This window comes from Nymphalis io, chromosome 19 (genome assembly GCF_905147045.1).
Source record: "Nymphalis io chromosome 19, ilAglIoxx1.1, whole genome shotgun sequence".
NCBI classification, from domain to species: domain Eukaryota; kingdom Metazoa; phylum Arthropoda; class Insecta; order Lepidoptera; family Nymphalidae; genus Nymphalis; species Nymphalis io.
This window is the reverse complement of record NC_065906.1, coordinates 1,081,761-1,105,356: the sequence shown is the minus strand read 5'-3', so window position 1 is coordinate 1,105,356 and position 23,596 is coordinate 1,081,761. Positions and strand designations below refer to the sequence as shown.

At 33.9% G+C, this 23,596-nt stretch overlaps 1 protein-coding gene across 6 annotated transcripts in view; it reads left to right on the top strand.

Moving 5' to 3' along the window:
• The window catches only part of LOC126775891 (homeobox protein homothorax), a 258,601-nt gene that overhangs the window by 193,839 nt on the left and 41,166 nt on the right, over positions 1 to 23,596 (top strand). For all 6 annotated transcript variants that reach the window (XM_050498054.1, XM_050498050.1, XM_050498053.1 and 3 more), the window contains one exon: positions 211 to 287. In XM_050498054.1, the coding sequence (XP_050354011.1) occupies positions 211 to 287 (77 nt within the window). The remainder of the gene's footprint in view (positions 1 to 210; positions 288 to 23,596) is intronic.

Sequence of the window (23,596 nt, the reverse complement as noted above, 5' to 3'; positions counted from 1 at the left end):
TCTTGACCGAAATAAGGAGAAACTAAAATATATATAAATCCCAATATATTGTAAATATAACACATAAAAAACAACCCGATTTATCAATGAACTTCTAAAGTACACTAAAGGCAATTTCGTTGAAATTCCCATACAATGTAATCAAATCGAATTAGCGATACGACTGGAGCGAAATTCGATTTGTCTTATCCTGATTATTTTCTGTTACAGCATCCGTACCCTTCGGAGGATCAGAAGAAACAGTTGGCACAAGATACAGGGTTAACGATACTACAAGTAAATAATTGGTGAGTAATTTAATACCTAGTTTGATAATTATGTAATTTGTCAGTTCGTATATTTGTTACAGCATTACACTTAAATGACTTGATGGCAATGATTTGGTGGTAAGGTAGATTATGAGGAAGATTATTATGATTTTTTTATACTAGTTTCTGCCCGTGGCGTTAACCGCATGTTACGAAAGGGGGGGGGGCCTATGTCCTTTTCTGTACCCCCTGATAACGTGAATGCCATAATTTATGCCATAGTTATGATCGGTTGAGTATTTAAGACGTGAAAGTGTAACAAACAAACCAAGTCATTCACACATATATGATATTATTAATTATACTTTATCAACATATGGGCCAACTGATGGTAAGTGGTCACCAACGCCCATTGACATTGGCATTGTAAGAAATGTTAACCATCGCTTACATCGCCAATGCGTGACCAAACCTGAGAACTAAGATGTTATGTCCCATGTGCCTTTAATTACATTGGCTCACTCACCCTTCAAACCGGAACTCACCAATAACATAACATAACAGTAAAATCTAAGTATTAAACCGTATTTCGATTCACACACTTTGCTGTATTCATTCTATGTCGATAAAATACCGTTCAAGTCATTCGTTCTTATATATAGTTAGTTTTATACAAACCTGCCGCTATTAGCCGCCACGAGATGTGCTGTTTTAGGTATTTTAAAGATCGCCAACGCGTAGTTGCGACTATTGTGAGCTACATTATTGTACTACACATGGGATGCGTTTTTAAAAACGATTGCTCAAATTGTACAGCTTAATTATTCTGACTTATTTTGTTCCAATTACTATTACGATATTAATATTATAATTAATATTTGACGCACGATCTCAAACAAATAAATAATATCTGCTTTCATTTTATTCCAATTATTTGTGTTGTATTTCAATGTGTATTTTAAAAACGTTAATAAATGAACTCTTTAAAAAATAAAAATTACTCATCATTGATGAGCCGGTTGGCGTCGTTGGTGGATGCTTCCCTTTCACGCCGGTTGTGGGTTCGATTCCCACCCAGGATAGATATTTGTGTGCATGAACATGACTGTTTGTCCTGTGTCTGGGTGTAATTATCTACATAAATATGTATTTACAAAAGAAAAATAGTATATGTAGTATATCAGTTGTCTGGTTTCCATAAAACAAGCTCTGTACAAGCTTAATTTGGGATCAGATGGCCGTGTGTGAAAAATGTCCCAGAATATTATTATTATTCAAATACCTATTTAAAGTTATAGTTATTTTGGCAAAATGAAATCAAATGAGTTATATTAATTGTCAAAGGTGCGATATGAATCAATGCAATCATAAAGTCTATTCGAAGATCATTAAAACGCTGTCCGTCTGAGACGTCTTTACGGTCACACACTCGGGCTCACATGGAAATATCATGATTATATCGACTGGAATGGTATAAAATATCAAAGTTTACGAGCGCCGCTAGCACCTCGCAATAAATGCGTTTATTAATGACTCGGATTCCTCCAGAATGAATACTAGAATATACAAGAAAAATATTACTCCAACACTGAGTATTTCTTGGTAAAAGCTAAATTACTTAACGAATTAGTATTAGCCTTACACACCGTTATGTGTATATTCAGTTTTATTAGTGAGTTTAAGACGAAACTATTTAATTTCTATTAGATTTGAGAGGAAGTTATGACGATATCCTCTGCCTCTTTCTGCAATGACGGCCATTTTGAAGAGCAATTAATTTGGAGATATATTCACAAATGGGTGCAAACACAGATGCACTCTTTTTCCCTCACTCATAATTCGAATGGACGGCACTTCGATTGAACTTAGGCGTAAGGATATCAGTATTACGGGCTTTCTAAGAGAGTAAACTCTACCATATACTAAAACCCAGAAAGAATAAAGAATTTTTTGACGGAAACACTCGATCATTGTTACTGGCCTGACCTGGGATTCCCACCCCACTTGGGGTGGTCGGATCTCAAACTTTATAAGCTTGCTACTAGAAATTATAATTGCCTAAGTCATGACCGATTTAAATAGTAACTTACATGCTATTACTTGCCTAGTGGAATTACAATTTCAATTCTATTAATTCAGAATAGCTACCCTGACTCCTTCAGAGCAATTGAGCGCAGCAACACCGTTTTTTAAATCTACCATCAACTAATATTATCATTAAATATAAAAAACTTCCCAAATGATTTTTAAAGTTTTCATAATCTTATCCAATGAAACGGCTTAGGAATGTCCTACTGCTGGGTTAAGACCTCCTCTCCTTTTTTTGAGGAGAAGGTTTGGAGCTTATTCCACCATGCTGCTCCAATGCGGGTTGGTGGAATACACATGTGCCAGAATTGCAGTGAAATTTGTCACATGCAGGTTTCCTCACGATGTTTTCCTTCACCGTCAACAGTACAGTAACAGTACAGTAACAGCCTGTTAATGTCCCACTGCTGGGCTAAGGCCTCCTCTCCATTTTGAGGAGAAGGTTTGGAGCTTATTCCACCACGCTGCTCCAATGCGGGTTGGTAGAATACACATGTGGCAGAATTTCAATGAAATTAGACACATGCAGGTTTTCTCACGTTGTTTTCCTGCACCGTCAAGCACAAGATGAATTATAAACCCAAATTAAGCACATGAAAATTCAGTGGTGCTTGTCGGGTTTGAACCCACGATCATCGGTTAAGATTCACGCATGCTAGTCACTGGGCCATCTCGGTCAGAGACCAGGTTTTAAGCATTTAGAAAATTTTCTCATAAAATATACCATTATTTAAACAATATCCTAGTCTTAAAGGGTTAGTGCAGTAATAAACGTGATTCAAATCGACACGTGCAATTTGTTAATACCTACGTGTTTCGCAATGTGTGGGTGCGACGCGGGCGCATCATGGCCGCGCTAATAAAATGTCAGACAAATTGACCATCGGTGCCAGCCAGATATGGACCCGGCCCTTTTTGTTTTGCAATGCGATTTATATATTTAAATGCGATATAAGGATTGCGAATGGGTGGGCCTCTTTATATCTTAGAAACAGTGCTCACTTGCGTTATGGATAATTTTATGTGTTCATGTAGTTTCCATCTTAAGACAAAACTATCCATTTTTTTAAATTGTTTATATTTTAATGATGTCTTGGACAATTTAGGCTCAATAGAACACCTTTTGTAAAAAGATTTAAAAAAAAAACATAGGTCAATGATTTCCAAGAACGCCTAGACACGTTTTTGAAAGTATGCTAGTACTTCACCCATATGTCACGTTGGACGTGAAACGTCAGTCTGATGAGGTGAGAGGTCGCGCGGCCTTTGCCTATTAACTTTATACCTCCTCGCGCGCATGAGTGCCTAGTACCGCTGCGGGATAAATTACAAGTGATCATTAAATTTTTTTTTGTAAGATTCATTAAAAAAAATTTAAGTACAGACTTAATAAATTATATTTCGTAATCAACCTTTAACTTTGTTTTAATTTTATTTTAATATAATTTTATACTTTATCTAAGCCGAAAATGTTAACGCTTAAGGCTAGAGAGATTTAAAAAAAAATTACCAACTATTGTTTGTTTGAAACAAAATGAGACTAAATTAATTAGAAAATAACATGAAAATAAAGAGAATAAATTTATTAGTGAATAACAATCAAAGTATTCGTGGTTATTATATTACCGGTAATATACATTAAGTAAAGTGAAATTACTATTCCCGAGCCAGTAAATCAAGTGCCATAACATACAGGAAGGGTTAATACGTCCTTTGTGTAAACAGGTGGCTGAACCCCTTTCGATTGCACTTACAGCATCTCGAGAGAATGTTTAATGTAAATATTTGATTGGTTAAGCTTTTCCTGCGTTAACGCGTTACTGTTTTTGTCCTTTTCGTGTTAATTTTAATCTTATTATTAAAATAGAGAAGATAAAAGCTTAATATCCACTTACTGATAAATAAAATTAATTTGTACAAAAATCAAATTATTCAAATCGCGTTAAAGACAACCCGAGACACGAGGCTCACATAACAGTGATGCAAATGTCCAAACAATGTTACAAACACAAGGTTCTCAGTCGAATTGAAACCGCCGCCGCTGGGACTCTGTCGAATTAACGAACGCGCCCCTAATTGGTATTGTATGAAGATGCAAATTCGAAGAATGGTAAGAGCTCTCTCGTATTGTTGGGCTCCTGGTACATGTAATTGATAAGGCGTCCGGATTTGAATTTCAAATTTTATTTTTCATTCATACCTCCAGGGAGTTGTTTCCTTCCTAAATTTCACTTCCTATCGTTTCGTTTTGTTGCCTTTTGTTTGTATAATAAAAGCAAGTATTTAACTAAAAGGATAAATATAATTACTTGTTAAATTAGTGCTTTAAAAATGCCAATAAATGAAATATATATATGTACATTTAAATTTGTTGAAATTGCGTTTATATATTGAATAAAAATAACAGGTTTACATCGTTGGAGAAAAGCCTCATATTTCTTAATATATGACCAAAGAAAATGCACTAAAGATTGCTTATCTGTATGTAATTAATCAAATTAAGTTATACATATGTAATCTATAATCGCAAGACGTATCGGGTGAATGTTAACATAAAAAAAATGAGAAAAAATAGGCAACGTTGCCAGTCATGTTTTAATCACGTTAGAAAGATTCTAATTTAAATAACAAACTTAAAAAGAAAATGCTAATATTAAAATGTTAATATTGCACTGAAATAAATGACTCGCGCCGTCCAATAGCTAATTGTACCCAATGGCGATATAAATCAATTTATTTCTTTACTTTTTATGATGAAATAAAGTTTTCTTATGTCATCTTTAATTATAGAAACGTAATCTAGTTTATTGCAGTTGTTTTTGAACTCAAACTTCTTTATATATTGTATAAAATAATAACATTACTTTCTGTAAATGTTAATTTCATATTGATAATGAAATAATTCCTTATTCATTTGTTACAGTACTGATTAAATATAAAACTACCACCCGTACGGTATGTAGATTCTAACTAGAAGAACCGCCAAGTATTTTTATGCTTCTCAATACCCTGTACTTAATTTTTAGAGAGGAAATAGATAATTTTATTAATATTTTTCTTTAGAAACGATAGAGGTTAAAGGTCATTTCTTCGTTGTTCCGTCATATTGAATAAGTTTACGCATATTTTTTTCAATTAAAATCATTAATAAATTAATAATAATCATCTAACACGGACAATTATTAGTAATTAAACCAACAATTCACTTATTCGCACCGCTCATAACGGCACATTGAACATATAGCGGACAAAGGCTATACTGAAATCGGATAGCTATTGATGGGCCCACAATAGCCGGCTAAGCTAGCCGGCTAGGCATCGCGACAGTCTAGATTAGACGGCTTACAGGTATTACGCTTGATTAGTGGCCAATAGATTGTAAGTGGGGATAACATGTTAATTATTATTAAGTCCCTTAGTAATTTGTGATTTAGTGATATTATCTTTCGGCGTTCAATACGTATTTGATAGCGATATAATGTATGTAATATAATTAAACTTACTTAAGGCTATGTTCGCTTTGGAGACGTTCGAAATTCAAATTATACATTTCAGAAATTTTTTTTCTATAAAGTTATTTATATAAGAACTTTTTACATGCACGTGACGTTTTAAATAAATATGTGCAACTAAAATTATGACTGCGTGGAATAATGGCTAGTACGCAATGCGTTAAGTGCAATTCAAATTCTCTGGACGGAACGCAAATTCGAACGCGTGAATCTTAACCGATGATCGTGGGTTCAAACCCGGGCAAGCACCACTGAATTTTCATGTGCTTAATTTGTGTTTATAATTCATCTCGTGCTTGACGGCGAAGGAAAACATCGTGAGGAAACCTGCATGTGTCTAATTTCATTGAAATCCTGCCACATGTGTATTCTACCAACCCGCATTGGAGCAGCGTGGTGGAATAAGCTCCAAACCTTCTCCTCAAAAGGGAGAGGACGCCTTAGCCCAGCAGTGGGATATTAACAGGCTGTTACTATTTACTGAATATTATTAGAAACTAATACGTTTTTGATAAATAATAATTAATATCTTAAAAACTTAAAAAAAGATTTATAAACTGTTGATTTAAATGAAAGAGTAACTTATTTATTAATCCGTGATTATCACGCCTAAAGTTATTCCGAAGCGGTGGTATATTTTTTAACACAGTTAAGCATAGGTAATTAATTAATAATTTCGCTTCACTCGTCTGTCCATAAACAACGGAAACGTGATAGAAATTGCTACAAAACAATGACCACTGTAGCACTTATGCTAATATTAAGTAATTTAAAGAGCCGGTTGGCGTGGTTGGTGGATACTTGCCTTTCACACAGAAGGTTGTGGGTTCGATTCCCACCCAGGACAGACATTTATGTGCATGAACATGTCTCTTCTTTTTCTTATGTATATATTATAAATATATAATATATTTTAACGAGCCGGTTGGCGTGGTTGGTGGATGCTTGCCTTTTACGCCGAAGGTTGTAGGATTTCCACCTAGGACAGATATTTGTGTGCATGAACATGTCTGTTTGTCCGGAGTCTGGGTGTAATTATCATACAAGTATGTATTTATAAAAGAAAAGTAGTATATGTAGTATATCAGTTGTCTGGTTTCCATAGTACAAGCTCTGCTTAGTTTGGGATCAGATGGCCGTGTGTGAATAATGTCCCAGGATATTATTATAATATAATTTCACAATTTATACAATATTTATTTCCTAATATATTTCACAAACAAGTTTATTTTGAATAATTATGCGATTAATTGTTAGTTGATGTTAAAAATACATTTTACAAAAGAACTGTTATTTACACTTGGCCGTCTGTTTCTAAGGTGGCAACTTAATATCTGTGTTAGAGATATAGTCTGATGTATATATAGTTAGTTTTCGCGGCTTTGCTCACGCGATAAGAGGGCAGGTGTTAGATAGAAAAGTCCTTTCTTACGGTTTTATCTAAATCGATTCTGTGGTCTAGCAGTGACGTAATTTTAAATAAATTTAAAAATATATAATACCTACTTTTATACATAATACACCCAGACTCAAGGCGGAATTCGAATCCGCAACCCGGATCGGAAGGCAGGATTACTGCCAACTACGCCAACGGGCCAAACATGATTAAGGTCGTCTTTGTATACTAATTTAATCTGAAATCGTTCTTTGGTAAATGATATAATATTATTTATGTATTATTGTTAAATAAACAATATATAGTTCGGGGAAAAAATAAATCAAGGACTTTTCACAAAATACCTTAATAAAATCGTGACACTTGGCATGCAATAAAACTTACCTGCGACACAAAATGAAATACCAGGGTGGCATCAGGGAAACAGAACGGCGAAACCTCCGCGACGTTTTTGCTTGCCTGGTAATTTTGCTTTACGCTTCGTCATCCTGAGCGCCTAGTATATTTGTTTTTAAGTAGTTTTTCATGTTGGTTTTAAAAAATAGATTTCTCACTTGCGATTTAATTTTAGTAATTATTATATATTTAAAATAACTTATGAACAATAATTTTCTAATAGGACTGACTTTTCTATATCTTAGTTTATTTTTATTGAAACAAAATAAAATATACAAATGAATCTGAAGCTGCTCAATTACTCAATCAAATATTAACTTTTATATAAGAATATGAATTTGCGGGACTTGCATTTGAAACATTAGGTCCTTGGTCGTCTGATACTAAATTATAAAAAATCTCTCTAAGAAACTGGTCGACACTTCTGGTAAACCAAGAGCTGGCGCTTATTTAGCACAAAGGCTGAGCCTAGCGGTGCAGAGAGGAAACAGTGCCAGCGTCTTGTTTACAATGCCACAGGACATTCTTTTAGACGGCGTGTTTTTTCTATAAATTTGTAATGCGTATTTTGTTTTTATTTTAATTTTAATTATAGAATATATGAATAAAAATGACTGTACATAGATTAATAATTAAATAAAATGTATTTGACGTACATGTTAAAATAACATATATTTTTAAGTATATAAATAGTTACAAAATTATAATGACAATAAATATTAAGTTGTCAAAAATATCAATCAATGCACCATAAAATTTTCAGTATTTCCAAAGGTGAACCAGTAAACGCTCTGCATTGCCACTAAACCTTGTCCCCAGGGCTGCTTGGCCCGTTGAAACTCACAAATTGTCCATCAAGTATCAACGGGCCTCCGTTTACGAGCATAGCCCGTAACTCGCGAACACTCAGCTTAATACCACAGGATTTTGTAAACTCGATAAGATCTGAGAAGTTTCCTCTTGAATATTTTTGCGTATTTTTTTTTCTTTTTACGGCGGATCTCGACTTATTTTTATGTGCTTTTAAAAGGCCTTGTTGTAAATTTAAACGTTGTTTTTTTGTATTTAATTCGCAAAAGATACAAAAAAATAGAAACGTTTTATGTAGATTTAGTAGGTTTACTAAAAGAATTATGAAATTAAATACTTTGGACATTAAAAGGTTACAAATAGCATTGTTTCTCCATGTCATATAAGGACCTGATCCAAATTAAAATGAACTTTTTGGACAAATCGGTGTATTCGCTTACATAGGTGTATGTATTACTTGTAGAAATATGACTAGTAATTTTTAGTTGAATCGCAATTGAAATCTTTGAACTTGATATGAATGAACTCTCATATCACCAGTAGAAACACTAAGTTATGTTAAATCTTATCCATTCTCGTTGCACTATTACTTCAAATTCAAGTGCACTCCAAACGGCACCTGACCCGGTCACACACTCTTATATATATAAATATTTATGATTACAGTGTTGAAGTCTAAGACATTAGATACAGTAGTAAGAACTCACTTAGTATCTCACTCGAAATTTTGAAACGGACTGACGGTGACACGATATTTTGATGTGTGTATTTTATATATATATAATAGGTAGGCGGACGTGAAAATTGGGGGTTTTGATGGTGAGTGGTGCGGTAACAAATATACTCTTCAAAATAATTATGACAAGTTTCGGACCTTTCAAGTGTTTTGCGTTACGCGTTTGTTTTTATACAATAATAATAATATCCTTGGACATTATTCACACGCGGCCATCTGATCCCAAATTAAGCTTGTACAGAGCTTGTACTATGGAAACCAGACAACTGATATACTACATATACTACTTTTCTTTTGTAAATACATACTTATATAGATAATTACACCCAGACTTAGGATAAACAGACATGCTCATGCACACAAATGTGTGTCCTTGGTGAGAATCGAACCCACAACCTTCGGTGTAAAAGGCAAGTATCTACCAACCACGCCAACCGGCTCGTCAAATAATAACTCTAACAATGCCAATTTCAATAACAACAAAGAAAATCGTTCAAAACAGCTCCATGTTAATAGTAATCGATCTATACATAAAATCAAAATTTACCCTTTTCTCGTATATAACATAAATTTGACTGAAATAAATTACACAGTCTTACATATTGTTGCTGTCCATTTTAGGTAAAACAATAAGATGTATTTAGTAAAAACCTCCTTGTTCATATTGTACATTGCTTTAATATAAAAGAAACTACTCAGGAAAACTTAAAATGTCAGTAGATTCGGTTGCAATATGATAAATTTAAAGTTGGAACAAGCGTTCTCTATTAATAAAACTATTTAAAAAATCGAAAGGTGTCCTGGGACACCCGGCTGGAATTAAGTTTATTTCGCTACATATTATGTATTTAATAAACACAATGAAATAAATAACAACATTTGAGAGTAATTAAATGAAATTAAAAAAAAGAATGGTAATAAAATTGCAGTATACATTTTTAAAGATACAACAATAAATACTACGGCTATACGAGTACAGCTGCAGCGCAAGTCACACGTCACACATAAACACACAAACACATTACAACAAAAGTGTTGTTGTCGAAATCTTTCTCGTATTTCAATTAATCTCATTTGCCAGGCGTGTACATTGCAACGTGCGACAAGGAACTTGGTTTCAAAAATATTCGATACAAAATAATCCACCGATCACATAAATTCAAATGAGACATAAAATTTCGCACCGAAATAGCACTTAAACCATCAAAATCGTATCAAGACGATACATCGCCCCACAGCACTCTGGGTATTCATCGGAGGCCATTGAAATCCATTCAGACACGACGTTCAAATCACGTATCACGATCACCATACCGTAAAAGAAAACACACTATTTCGCATTTTACCCCGCGTTTACTACACCTTCGGTGACGATGAGAGGCCTTTTCTTTTAGTAAATGTAAAAATATACGGGATTGGATTGCGTTCAGAAACCAAAGCTAATTTCAGAAGATTTAAAAATTTATATTAATTTGCATAGATATGGATATTGTAGAAATTTAAAAAATGAGTTGTGGTTGACAACTTATTTCTCTCTTTCTGTCATTAATGATTTGACGTTTGAAAGAAGAAGACACATTGTTCAACTAATCACCGCTAAACAACATTTTTAAGTAAGACCGTTTGTTATTAAATTATTACATTTATCTGCATTGAAACAAAATTTGTAACAAGTGATATTTTTTAATTTAAAATAATACCGTTATGTTGTTCACTATAAAATACGACGATGTTTTTTAATCAATAAATGTTCTTGATAAGTTTCTTAAGCATTAAAGTATTTTTGTAGCAAGTTTAAGAGAATACCGCTACTATATTCATTATTCTGATATTAATAGGCACACAATGTTAAAAGTTAATTTAAAAAATAATACATATTTTTACCGAGACATCGTATTTGTATAAGAAGACCTATACACAAACATATTCTCACATAAAACGCGTCGTTCCCGTGCAGTTTATCTCACCCTATATTTCACCGTTCCGTAGTATTGTTCCTGATAAAACAGCCATTTCCCGGCTGTAATCGGAGGCTGAATTTTTACCAGATCAGTATCAACGCGAATGAGGCGTTCTCGGCTTCAATGCGCCGTTTCGGAGGTCGATTGACGTTTCCCTAACGCCTCGCCAGTTTAAGGAGCTATTGTCTTTATTTATGTCGAGAAACATTGAATTCTCTTAATAAATAATCAACGTTGAGCTATTTTCTTTGAGAATAACATTTTATTAGTTAATTTTGTATGGGATTATAAAATATTAAATATTCAATGGAATGAATGACATCGTTCAGGGTTGAAATTCGGGCGAGTTCCAATGAGTTTTCATATCCTTGATTTGTGCGTATGGTTGTAATTAACGATAATAACATCGTGAGAAAACCTTCACGTGTTGAATGACGTGTGACGTGGGATAATACGCTTTCTTCAGTAGTGGTACAGACTACAGACTTTTACTTGAATATTAAACGCGTCGAAATCTTTAACAACAACAACAGATATTAATCTAAATTGATTCTAGTTCAATAAAAAGTATTAAAACGTGTTTAAACTATATATCTCTGTATGGATATATAGCTAATAACCGTTACTTATTTACTTAAAATGTTTACTCCAATCTCGTAGCTCGTAATCTCCAAACGACACTCCCATGAACACCATATTAAATTCATCAATACCAATTACTGTAAAAGAATCAGACATTAAATATGTAAATAGGACCCCGTAACGCGTAATCATTCGTCCATCTATGCAAATACGGATAACTATATTCTACGATCCCAGTAACATTTTATATACGCGTAATTATTACGCAAACAAGCTATGAATTAAACAGAAGAAAACAATTACCCATGATAGCGCAATAACAATTCACCTCACCCCAAACCCCCGTGCACTCGTCAAAATAATTCATTTTAATTTTCTTTACGGCCTAGTAAACCTTTATTTTACGATCTAAGCACGAGAGATAAGTCGGAGACTCCCTTAAAGGCCCTTCGGCCCCTCATCTCGCCCCCGTACCGCGATACAAGCGTAAGACCTTTAGCGAGAATTATCAGTCGAATGGTCGAAAATTTGACTTCACCTGTTTTACGAGGACTCGGCACTTTACGGTCGTTTTACGTACTTTTCAAGTGCAATCAAAGACTTCGTAAATGTTTGACACACGGCTAACCGTTATGTGGGTCACCTTATGTTTGGGGCGTTTTATTTAAAGAACCCTTTTGTAATACACTTTAGTTAGAAGCGTTATAAACAACATCGTTTTTAGCCAGTTCATTTCGGTTGTATATTTCGAATAGCTTTACATGAACTTAAATAATAATAAGTACTTGAAGAAAGAATATTTTTATTAGTTAATTATGTTATTTCAATATAAATAAAACTTAGCCACGTTTCATTTCAATTTAGTCGTTGTTTTTTAAATTAAACATAAGCAGGTAGTCTAAAAAAAATATTAACCTTTCGTTACTCCATAAACACGTAGACAACCTGCGCTGACATGTGTATTAAGATGTTATGTCCCTTGCGCTTGTAATTACAATAGCCCTTGAAACTTGAACACAGTAATACAAAGCTGTAGTTATTCTTTAAGAATAAACTAAAAACTCACCGTAGAACACTGCCGTAAAACACTAGAAATTGATATGCGATATTGACTACAATAGATATAACTTAAAGGATTAAAATAGCGTAACATAGTCTTAAAGATACGACATGACTTTTTACATATTAACATCACTTTTGTCGATAGAAGTTATAGAAAATTCTAATTTCTTGTCGATATGATAACCATCTATCGATCTAATATGTATATTGGTTTATGTTTCGTATATAAACGAGGCCATAATAGATGTATTTCATGAAATTCAAATTTAATTGAATAAAGTCGGACATAGCATTCGAGTCCCTAATATTATTAAGTCTTATTTTTCCCGTCTTGTAAATATTAATTATAATTAAAAGGGCCTTCTGTGTAAATAAATTACTATGAGGTGCTTTTTCATTGTATTTTTAATTAAATTTTTCCGTCTTTTGTTCGCAGGTAAGTAGATTTCGCTGTATTCGCGTATTTTGTATAAATATTTCAGTAAGTAATCACATTTATACATAGAAATGAAATTGACAACGTCTTGTTGCGAGGTAAATATAAAAAATCAATAATGTTTATTAAATTTAAGAGAAAAAGCTATAGACAAAACTAACATTACAGAAAATGTTACAAAACAAGTCATAAAAACAAACAACGTGAACGAACGAAATTTTAAAACTACAAAACATTAAGAAAGAATTTAGATACTTATAATATATAACTAAAAATAATATTTAAATGCTTAATAAATTAATGAAATAGAATACAACTTCGTTTTTGCAATCATTTTGCAATTGAATGATTAAATAAGAAAATAAAATTCGGGGAAAAGAACGAATGATAAAAAACGTCACTCCGCTGTAAGGTCAGCGAGAAATGTGAATGATAATCAAAAAAAGCCAAGAGAAGTAAAGACCATCACGAAAAATATTTCCCAAAAAATGTCGCTACATTAAAATATCCTTATCAACTTTATAGGTCATTAAAAATCTTTTCAATAGCCGAAATACTTACAGCAGCGTAATTTCGCAAAACAAAAACTCCGAAACGTACGTACAAAAACACAAAGGCTTTGACGTCGAGCCCTTTCAGAGTTTCCGCGCCGGCGGCATGGCTGCCGTCATTTTTCACCGTTCCTCCATTTATTTTATCTGTGCACCACACTCTGCCCCCGGATGGCGCCCTGTTTCGAATTTCGAACATCAGCTGTTGAGACGCGGAGATTTATTGCCAGTACCATTCAGCTAGAATACAACTTCGATTTGTTTTTTTTTCTTTGGATTCGAACGCATTTAAATTTTCAATTAAGGAGACGAATATCAAGGAGGTTTTATACCGTTAATGGTTTGTTTATATATCAATTATTTCACAGATTTAATTGTTCAAATTAAACTAAAAAGTGTGTCAATTTTAACTGTTTCTTATAATATACTAAATTATTAGCAATTATTTAATATATTGCAAATTACAATACACTTCCAATAAAAGAGGATAGTAATAAAGATTTTTCATTATTGTAACAATTAATTACTTAATTTTTAATCTGTCTTTAACTACGTTGCATTTTTTTCTGTAACTATAAAGATCACAGCACTTACAATAATATGAATAATAAAAGCACAATAAATTAACCGTAATTGAATATATCAAAATTGTTGCTTTAATTAAATATTCAGAAAGCATTTAAACGCTTATAATTGAAACGGCGTTTAATTAAGTGTCAACAGAACTGAGCTGGAAAGGGCATACACTGTTAATATGTTTAATTATTTACTGAAACATATATAATATAAAAGATATATAGAATCTCGTTTGAAATCATTATACGAGTCTATTTTATTAAGTTAGAATGTTACGATGAGAATGCTTAGACTCGTGCAACAATGATGAAATGATGCTAAGCATTAGCTATTTATTAATATTTAAAAAATATAATTAGTGCGATTATGTTTATCATAAAAAGTACCATTCTTTATGACCAAAGATACTTAATTTTTTAAATCAGTTGTAGATCTTGCAACCAAAGTATTATACAATAAAATAATAATAATAATAAAATCTTTTATTCCGACCAAACAAGGATCATATATACAAGACAATAAATAATAAAAGGACAAAAATTACAACAATAATATTTTACAGATTTTAATAATATAAATTAGATTTAAATAATTCGAATAAAATCAAATCAATTCAAAATCAAACTAATCAAGACAAATCAATCACATTAAAATTAAACAATGTCATGAATGTCATTATAGTGTGATTTATTTTTGCCATCGAAGTAAAAATTAAACTAACATTAATGTTCTAGAAATGAAAGCCGAGATGGCCCAGTGGTAAGAACGCGTAACCGATGATAGTGGGTTCAAACCCGAGCAAGCACCACTGATCTTTCATGTGATTAATTTGTGATTATAATTCATCTCGTGCTTTACGGCGAAGGAAAACATCGTGAGGAAACCTGCATGTGTCTAATTTCACTGAAATCTGCCACATGTGTATTCCACCAACCCGCATTGGAGCAGCGTGGTGGAATAAGCTCCAATACCTTCTCCTCAAAAAGAGGAGAGGAGGCCTTTAGCCCAGCAGTGGGACATTCACAGGCTGTTACGGTAATGTTCTAGAACATCATTAATTTAAAAAAAAAGTATTAAAAAAAATTGCTTAAAAAATATCTTCAAGTTGGACAATAAAATTTAACATGGTTAGCTTGCTCTGGACTAAAAGCATAAGCGATAAAACAGCATCAGCAGAAAGGTCGTCAGCCCCGTCCACATTTCCCTATCTCATTTTCCATTTGACAAACATCATTACATCTTCCGGAACGAACCCTTGACGCTCGGCGAGTGCGTTCGGGCGTACTCGGAAATATCCGGGAATGATTTTTTACCCCGTTAATAAAATTTTATAAAAAAAATCAGTTTGATAATGTTTTTAGTGTAAAAATAGTTTTAAAGGACGTTGCATCGTAACATCGTTGCATCGACCGGGCAAATGGGCCACCTGATGGTAAATGGTCACCACCAACCATATACATTGGCGCTGTAAGAAATATCAACCATTTTTCACATCATCAATGCGCCACCAACCTTGGTAACTAAGACATTATATCCCTTATGCCTGTAGTAACACTGGCTTACTTACCCTTCAAATATACACACAACTATACTAAGTATTGCTGATTGGTGGTAGAATATATGTTGATTTGGTGGTAGCTTCCCAGATGGGCTTGCACAGAGCCCTACCACTAAGTGAAGTGTTTTGAACTCCTGTATATGAACTCTACGTGGCAGATTTGCTCATCTACTTTCCTAACATCAATGAAATATTAATCTTCAGTCATTGTACATAAACAGCTATCTCATGTAACCTGAATTTGCTCTGCGCTGCTCTTAATAAAGAGGGGCAAGAGAACGTCCTATGTACAGACTGTTCGAAATTGATCCTTCTGCGTTGAAAGTGCTAAAAACAGACAATGCTTTTGAAACTATCACAACAGATACAGATAAGATAACAAAGTCACAAAGATGGAGATGAGATATAGCGTCAATACAGTTTACATTATAAAAGAATGATTTAGGATTTCTAGGACAAGTGATATTTAAAGCTAACTCAGAATACATGATAAACGCGCTATAACAAGTTATGAAGAACCGTGGTGACAAGATTCTCCCTACAATTTGAGTTTATGAGATATTAGTGAGATGTCAGACGACAGACGTTTATGGCGTCGTAAAGCGACCTCTGCTCACTTGTTGAGTTTATGGTCGCATTATGTAGACAAGTCTGAAACGCCCTTATTTTTATAGGGATAGAGGTGATGGTACCAGGCTAGCATGATCACTGAAAGTTCATTTGAGAAGGACAATCGTCAGCTATAAAACAATTTTGTAAGGATTTCGTTTAGTTAATAGCAATTCTCTATCACTTACATTCAAAGGAACATTTATTTTCCTCGCTTATATCACACATAATTCGTTTGTTAAATTGAAACTTAATACAGCTCCGATTTTAATTATCGTTTTTTAATTCATATTAGGTCGAGGATAACATTATGAGTTATTAAATGCATAGTGCATTGAAATCATTACCATGCCACAAATCAATGCATTGTAATTAAACCAACGCGTTCCGTGGAACTTATGCGGTCCTGGTACCTGTGCGCGCGCCGTGTAACTTATGCGCGCCGGGGCGGGGTTAATAGCTAATATCGCCTAATGACCGTCGTCTTGAGTTGAGCGTAATGCCCCACATGGGAACACAAACGAACACCTCGCGCTTATGTTATCTCAGTCGACTGGTAATTTACGCGTGATCTTAGTCTACACTTAATTGTCTGTACGTCCATTATACGTTTAACTTTAATTGAGGATGATGTAGGAACCGACGCCAAGAAAAGTTTCAATGACATCATTGAATAGTTTCGACCAATTTCGTTTTATAAACCTCATAATTTTGATCCTTAATAATTGCTGATCTTGCAAAATAAATACAAATATTTAGAGAAATATGTAATTCTTTATCACCCTCGCCATTCAAATACACTCGCTATTTTGTATCACAATGGAGAGCAGTGACTCATATGCTCGACGTACAGACACGAATAAATTAAGCTCACTTAAAAGAGTCGCAGCGCAAATAAAATCTATTAGGTCGAGATAGTCTCGTAAATCACTTTTAAATTATATCCAAACGGCGCCTAGCACGAAACGGCTACTCGAAATAACACATCAAGCTACAGACATTTTTACGTTCGAAAATTTAATTGCCTATACGATTACAAAGGATTCCTTGTTTTCACAAGCACAATGATTTATGACGAAAAAATGCTTTAAAACTAATCCGTGTAGAAGAGAGAGGTTCGTGATAATGTTTATTTACTACCGGACTTGGTGATTTAGGGCTATATTTCTTTGATTTCGAATGATTTTATTATTTTTTAATCTCGTTCGCTGACATCTAGTTAATAAATCTTAATGACATACAATAAATGCTAACGCCTCTATCAGAGTGGAAATGAATAGATGCTATAAATGCTCATAATTTATTTACGGATATCCTTAAACAGTTTCAACTGATATTTTTATCGAATATGAATTAGTATGATCATAATTTAAATTTTAATTGTAACGTGATTAATATGACGATAGTAAAAATAATTTTGCTTATAGAAGCTACTAGTGAATTTGCATTGAGTTTTAATATTCATTAATTTGTCAAAATGACAGTATTTTGTAAAACAATAAACAACTACGTTCAAGCGCCAACCAATCTCCTTATTGAACTTCTCGTAACGTCATTTACTTGTAATCTAAGAAATTTTGAACGCATCTTAAGATTCGGCAACTAATTTGTTAATATTGTATGTTTTTTTTTGGTATTGTTGTTGATGGTTTGTATACATATATAACATTTGTCTATTAATAAACCCTCTCGTAATCGGATTAATAAATCTTTATATTATAATATTAACATCATGTTAGAGGTATGAAATCAAATAACACTTATAGTATAGTCAAAATATATACCTAAATACTAGTAAAAAAAAGTTAAGTAACAGCCTGTCCAATTGCTGAGCTAAGCACGTCCTTAAGAAGAAGGTTTGGAACTTATTCCACCACACTGCTCCAATGTGGTTTAGAAAGGAGACATATATAGGTTTCCTCACGATGTTTTTCTTCACCGCCCAGCACCGGATGAATTATAAACACATGGAAATTAAGTGGTACTTGCCAAATGTTATCGATCATAGGTTAAGATTCACGCGTTCGAACTACTGGGCCACCTTGGATCGTTGAATACGAGTGTTCAAATTAATAATTTATAAAAAATAACAGCAAATATCCCACTACGGGAAAGGTACTTCTATAAAATTAAAGGCTTACCACCGCTTATGTAATACGGGTGTAGATTCCATCATGTTTTCCTTCACGAGGCACGAGAAACGAATAAAGCAAACGGAAATCCTGAACATTCAATTCTACTAACAAATTGTCACTTTATCGCAATTGAATCTAAGCGTGACCGTTGCCGTTTTTTCGTTTTTCTATTATTTAATTTAATTATCGACTATTGTTTTAAGAGTTAAGAATTAAGTTTGGTTTTGACACAACGGTATATGTTAACATCATAACCGTTCGGTTCCGATTCGAGTAAATACAGATAATTCAAAGTTGGATCGGAATTGAATCGGGAACGTATCGTAATCGTTATAAATTAGTAGAATTCGGCCCCAGTACAGAATGGACACCTGCAATAGCCGAAAATTCAAGAACTTTATCATTTAGGACAACTCAGCTTTATACTAATAAGTAACCAATATAAAGTATCGGAAGCATGTTCGCAGCGACATAATTTGTTTTTTTAGGTGTAATTAATGATCGTCACGCAAGTCAGACCGAAACTTTAAATTGCCTAACATTAAATGTTATATATACATGTAGCCTATTATAATGATTTCACTATTTTTATATTTATCGTGTATTTTTTTAAAGAATTATAGCAACACGTGTTATGTTAAGGTAATTACTAATGTTCCTATTAACCCCTAGCGTAAAACTTGAGTCAAGAGTGGGGACACTTTTTTTTTATCGCTGGATAAACGCGTTTCACGTTTCACCCAAGGGAACAATGGGGGGTATGTGGGGCTCGCCGATGTCCAAGACGCCGAGTGCGCCCCGATCATCGGAATACCCACTAAAAAACCAGCGGTACCCTTTCCGTCTTAACGAGGAGCGTCACTTGCGCATGCTACCGTGTATAAGAGTGGGGACACTAGCTCAAGGAGTCAACAGTCAAAGCTGTGCGTAAACTATTACGCTATTGACGTTTCATAGCATAGTTATACATACTATATGCGTAGCTTAACGCGGATAAAATTGTACGAAACGGCCAGCACGATATAGACAAAAAACAAAAACACATATTTATAACCTTGTCTATGCAAATCGGCAATGATAACTGGACGTTACATTAGAAGTATAATCTTGGGTCCATTCAGAGCGCGGACCTTAAAAGGCCGAGCCCGCTGGGCTTGCAAATTGCGACATCCCTTTGTTCTCCGATTACAGCACAGTTCAGATACTCGCCTAGATACCAGCATCGGTACACGTTTAGATAACATCTCTTATAAATAAATATCTCGATCTGTAATTGTTGTTTATAAAGTTATTATGATCGCTTCATTTGAATATCGAATTATATTTTTAATTATCTGTTTTAGGTATTACGGTTAACATTTTAAGGAAAATTGTTAGAAAAAGTTATTAACTATCAACTAATGATCGTAGTAAGAGTTACTTATTATTAAAATATAATTAAAAACTAATATTATGGATAAAAACACAGAATTTTAGCTTATTTTTTTTTTCAATTAATAGACCAGCGTTTGACCGTTGACTTGCCTGATGTTAAGCATCGGCACGATCTAGGTTGTAGCACGCTTGCCTATAAGAAACCTGCTTACTCTGGATTTGAAGACACCAACATTGTATCTATCAGGAACATTGTACGTCAGGAGCCTAGTATTTAGGATACGTTCCATTGTCTTGCACAAAATGGACGTAACCGAGATGGGTCTGTAATTGGTAGAGTCAGCACGACTACCCTTTTTAGGCACGGGCTGCACTTCCAGGTCTTAGACACTTGACCAGTCTCAAGAGAGAGGCGAAACAGACGTGTCAGGATAGGAGACAGTACAGGCGCACAGTTCCTCAGGACAATTGCTGGAATGCCATCAGTTTATTTACTTTCGAATTAAAAACTTTCTATTTTAATAAATTTCATTATAGGAACAATTAATTAAGAAAATTGCCCTAATGGGTTAAGTCAAAGCTATAGAATATGTAAATGTTTAGAGATATTTTCATTTAATTTAATAGACCATTATATATTTATTGAGAAAACTAGCAATATATGTACTCCATGAGAACGAAATTGCCTTACCATTTTATACGAAGTTGACATAGAATTTATCTTCAAGACGAGAATCATATAACACGAAACGATTACGGACGTAATTTCCCATATTCTTTGAGTAATCTATGTATAATTTGCCAGATGATAGCAAATTAGGTAGTTAGCCTCACCTAGATCCTGGCTCGGATATATTACCGTAATTGCGTCTATTACATTGATTACCACTTGTAATTACCACGCTTTTGCTATTACCGCCGGGCCAATTGTCAAACCGTGCTATAATTAGATTCGATTACTAAAATTGCATTTGTAACGTACTAAGTCAATCTCGTGATGGATCACTGCGCGTCCTTATAACTTATGCAATCCTGGTAGTTTCGATTTCTTAATATACATTGCGTCGATAAATCATATAACTTATATAATCCATAAATCCATAAAAAGAAATATTACCGTTACCAACGACATTTTTTAATTGTTAAGTATTACTTAACTTACCTTAGGTACTAATTATATTTAAGTCATTATTATGATTTGTTTTAGTTGGTGCAGTAATTTCTTTTACTCAAGTTACGTCACCAGTCCTTAGTTCCCTAACTTAAACTAATTATCAACAGTTATCGTAATGCTTTGTATTTGTAAAGTAAAAGTAACAGCCTGTTAACGGCCCTCTGTTAAGCTACGGGATCCTTTCTTTTTTGAGGAGGTTTCGGAACTCACTCCACCACGCTGCTTCAGTGCGGGTCCGTGGATACACGTGGCAGATTTTTATCTGCCACTGCAAGTTTCCACACGATGTTTTTCTTCACCGCCGAGGACGAAATGAATTATACATACTGACATGTCATGATGATTTCTGTCATTATTGACTTGACATTCTAAAGAAAAAGAAACAGCATTCTTTAACTCTGTTTTTATAATATCTGAGATTTGTTATTTTTATATGAACAGCTCAAAAATCCTTCGTAATGGCCGTCACTATTACCACTAAAATAGTAAAGTGAAAACTCCTTACATTCGATTTGACGACGTCTTCAGGATCACCTGTCACGTAGGCGGTAACCATTAGCACACCATTGGCTACACGACTACCCCACTCTGATTACGGTATTACAGCGAATTACTGCGATTACGCGGGCCATCGTCGCACAATGTGATTGCGCGGACAGGTGACTGTGTTTTAACATAATAGCCCGAACATCGACAGCCATTTTTGTGTGAGAACCTGTGGTTAGTTTTAATGGAGTTTTAAAAGTTTAAAATTAATGTCAACAGCAGTCCCAACTTTTATCGAATACTAAATTATACTGGATTTATTTATGATCATCGTTATAAAATAGGTTGTACCTAATAGGAAAGACGCTAGTTCATTCTACGTCATAAATGAGGAGCACCCATTAGTCGGGGTATATCTGGCTGTAGGTGATGATGATAATGAAAAAGAAATATCGATTCTCACGAAACTATTTCAATGATAATTAAATAGTATGCACTAAATCACTGAAACGATTTTAATTACGTTAAAAATTCATATGTTTAAGACTTGAAATATAATTAACCATATCCTCAGATATGTGTAAACGATGTCACTTTACATTCTACACATTACAAATATTCAATAATATATCCGTTAACCGTAAACTATTTAAGATCGCACACGCAAATTGAAACTGACAGTTTACATCAATTCGACGCAATCGTGACGTGATATGATACCACATGACGCGCCGCAAAAATTACCCAATTACGCGGTTACAATGAGAACGGAACGCGTGCGCAATCAAAAACAATTTGGACAATGGCGAGCGGAGATCCTGCTTTAATGTCACTAGGTTCGAAGCAGTCTGTAACCGCAAATTGCACCGTTTCGTCCGCACCCTCGGAGCTGAGGGTATTAGAAAGGACGACGATTTTTAAAATAGTTGTTGGAAGACACGAAAATGAAAATGTTCTATAAAATTGGCTTGTGAATGTAGATTCTACCGAGAAAACCGGCAAAAAATTCAACTTATTGTATATGTGTGTTAATAAAATTTAATTGCGTTAATTAACTTACATGCAAATATATGCATGCTCCACGTTTTGTTAATCCAATAAATCTCCAAATTCTTCTATTTCTATCCAAATTAATGCTCATGTCATAAACTCTCGACCAATCAAAAAAACCCAAAGACTTGAAGATTTTACTAGTTTCAAAGTATGCAACCTAGTATGCAATGCACCCGACACCACTTCTATTATTCTCTGTTCCGAGACCGCATTCAACCACAGCGTACTTTGCGCGCGTACTTTACGCCAAATGTCAAATGCGTAGCTCTAGACGAGGAACTCCGCGGTTTGCCGTGATTGTCATAACAATGTGGTCTAATTGCCTTCAATTTTTAGTAAACACGCTCATTATTTCTCGTGGAAAGGTCAGGTGTGTGGGTCACAATTGTATGCGTCATTTTTCTTTTAGTTTAATGACAATTTTTAGAAATATTTAACTGTCTGAATTATACTTACTGATATGATAATTATAATCGTCAGATTGTGGTATAAATCCTGTTTTTACGTCCTCCGAGATTAATTAACTAACTGGACCGTATCGTGCAGAAGAACACCGTTTTTATAGTTATTGTACCTGTCATATAACGTTATAAAATGTCTTTAAAATATTTACATAGCCTTATGTAATATGATTATTGTCACTTCAAAAATCTTAATATCTTTTAGCTTAGTTTCATAAGTGTTTCTGTGAGTTGGAACCTTTCTATTTATCATTTTCCAATTAGAACTTGTTATTTATCTTTGTCTATCCATATGTTTGAGCTAAATAGTTTATTAAGGAGGAACAAAAGAAAAATCTAAAAAGTTTACAGAAATTACTAAAAATGCCAGTCTACCATCAGCTTGTTCTATT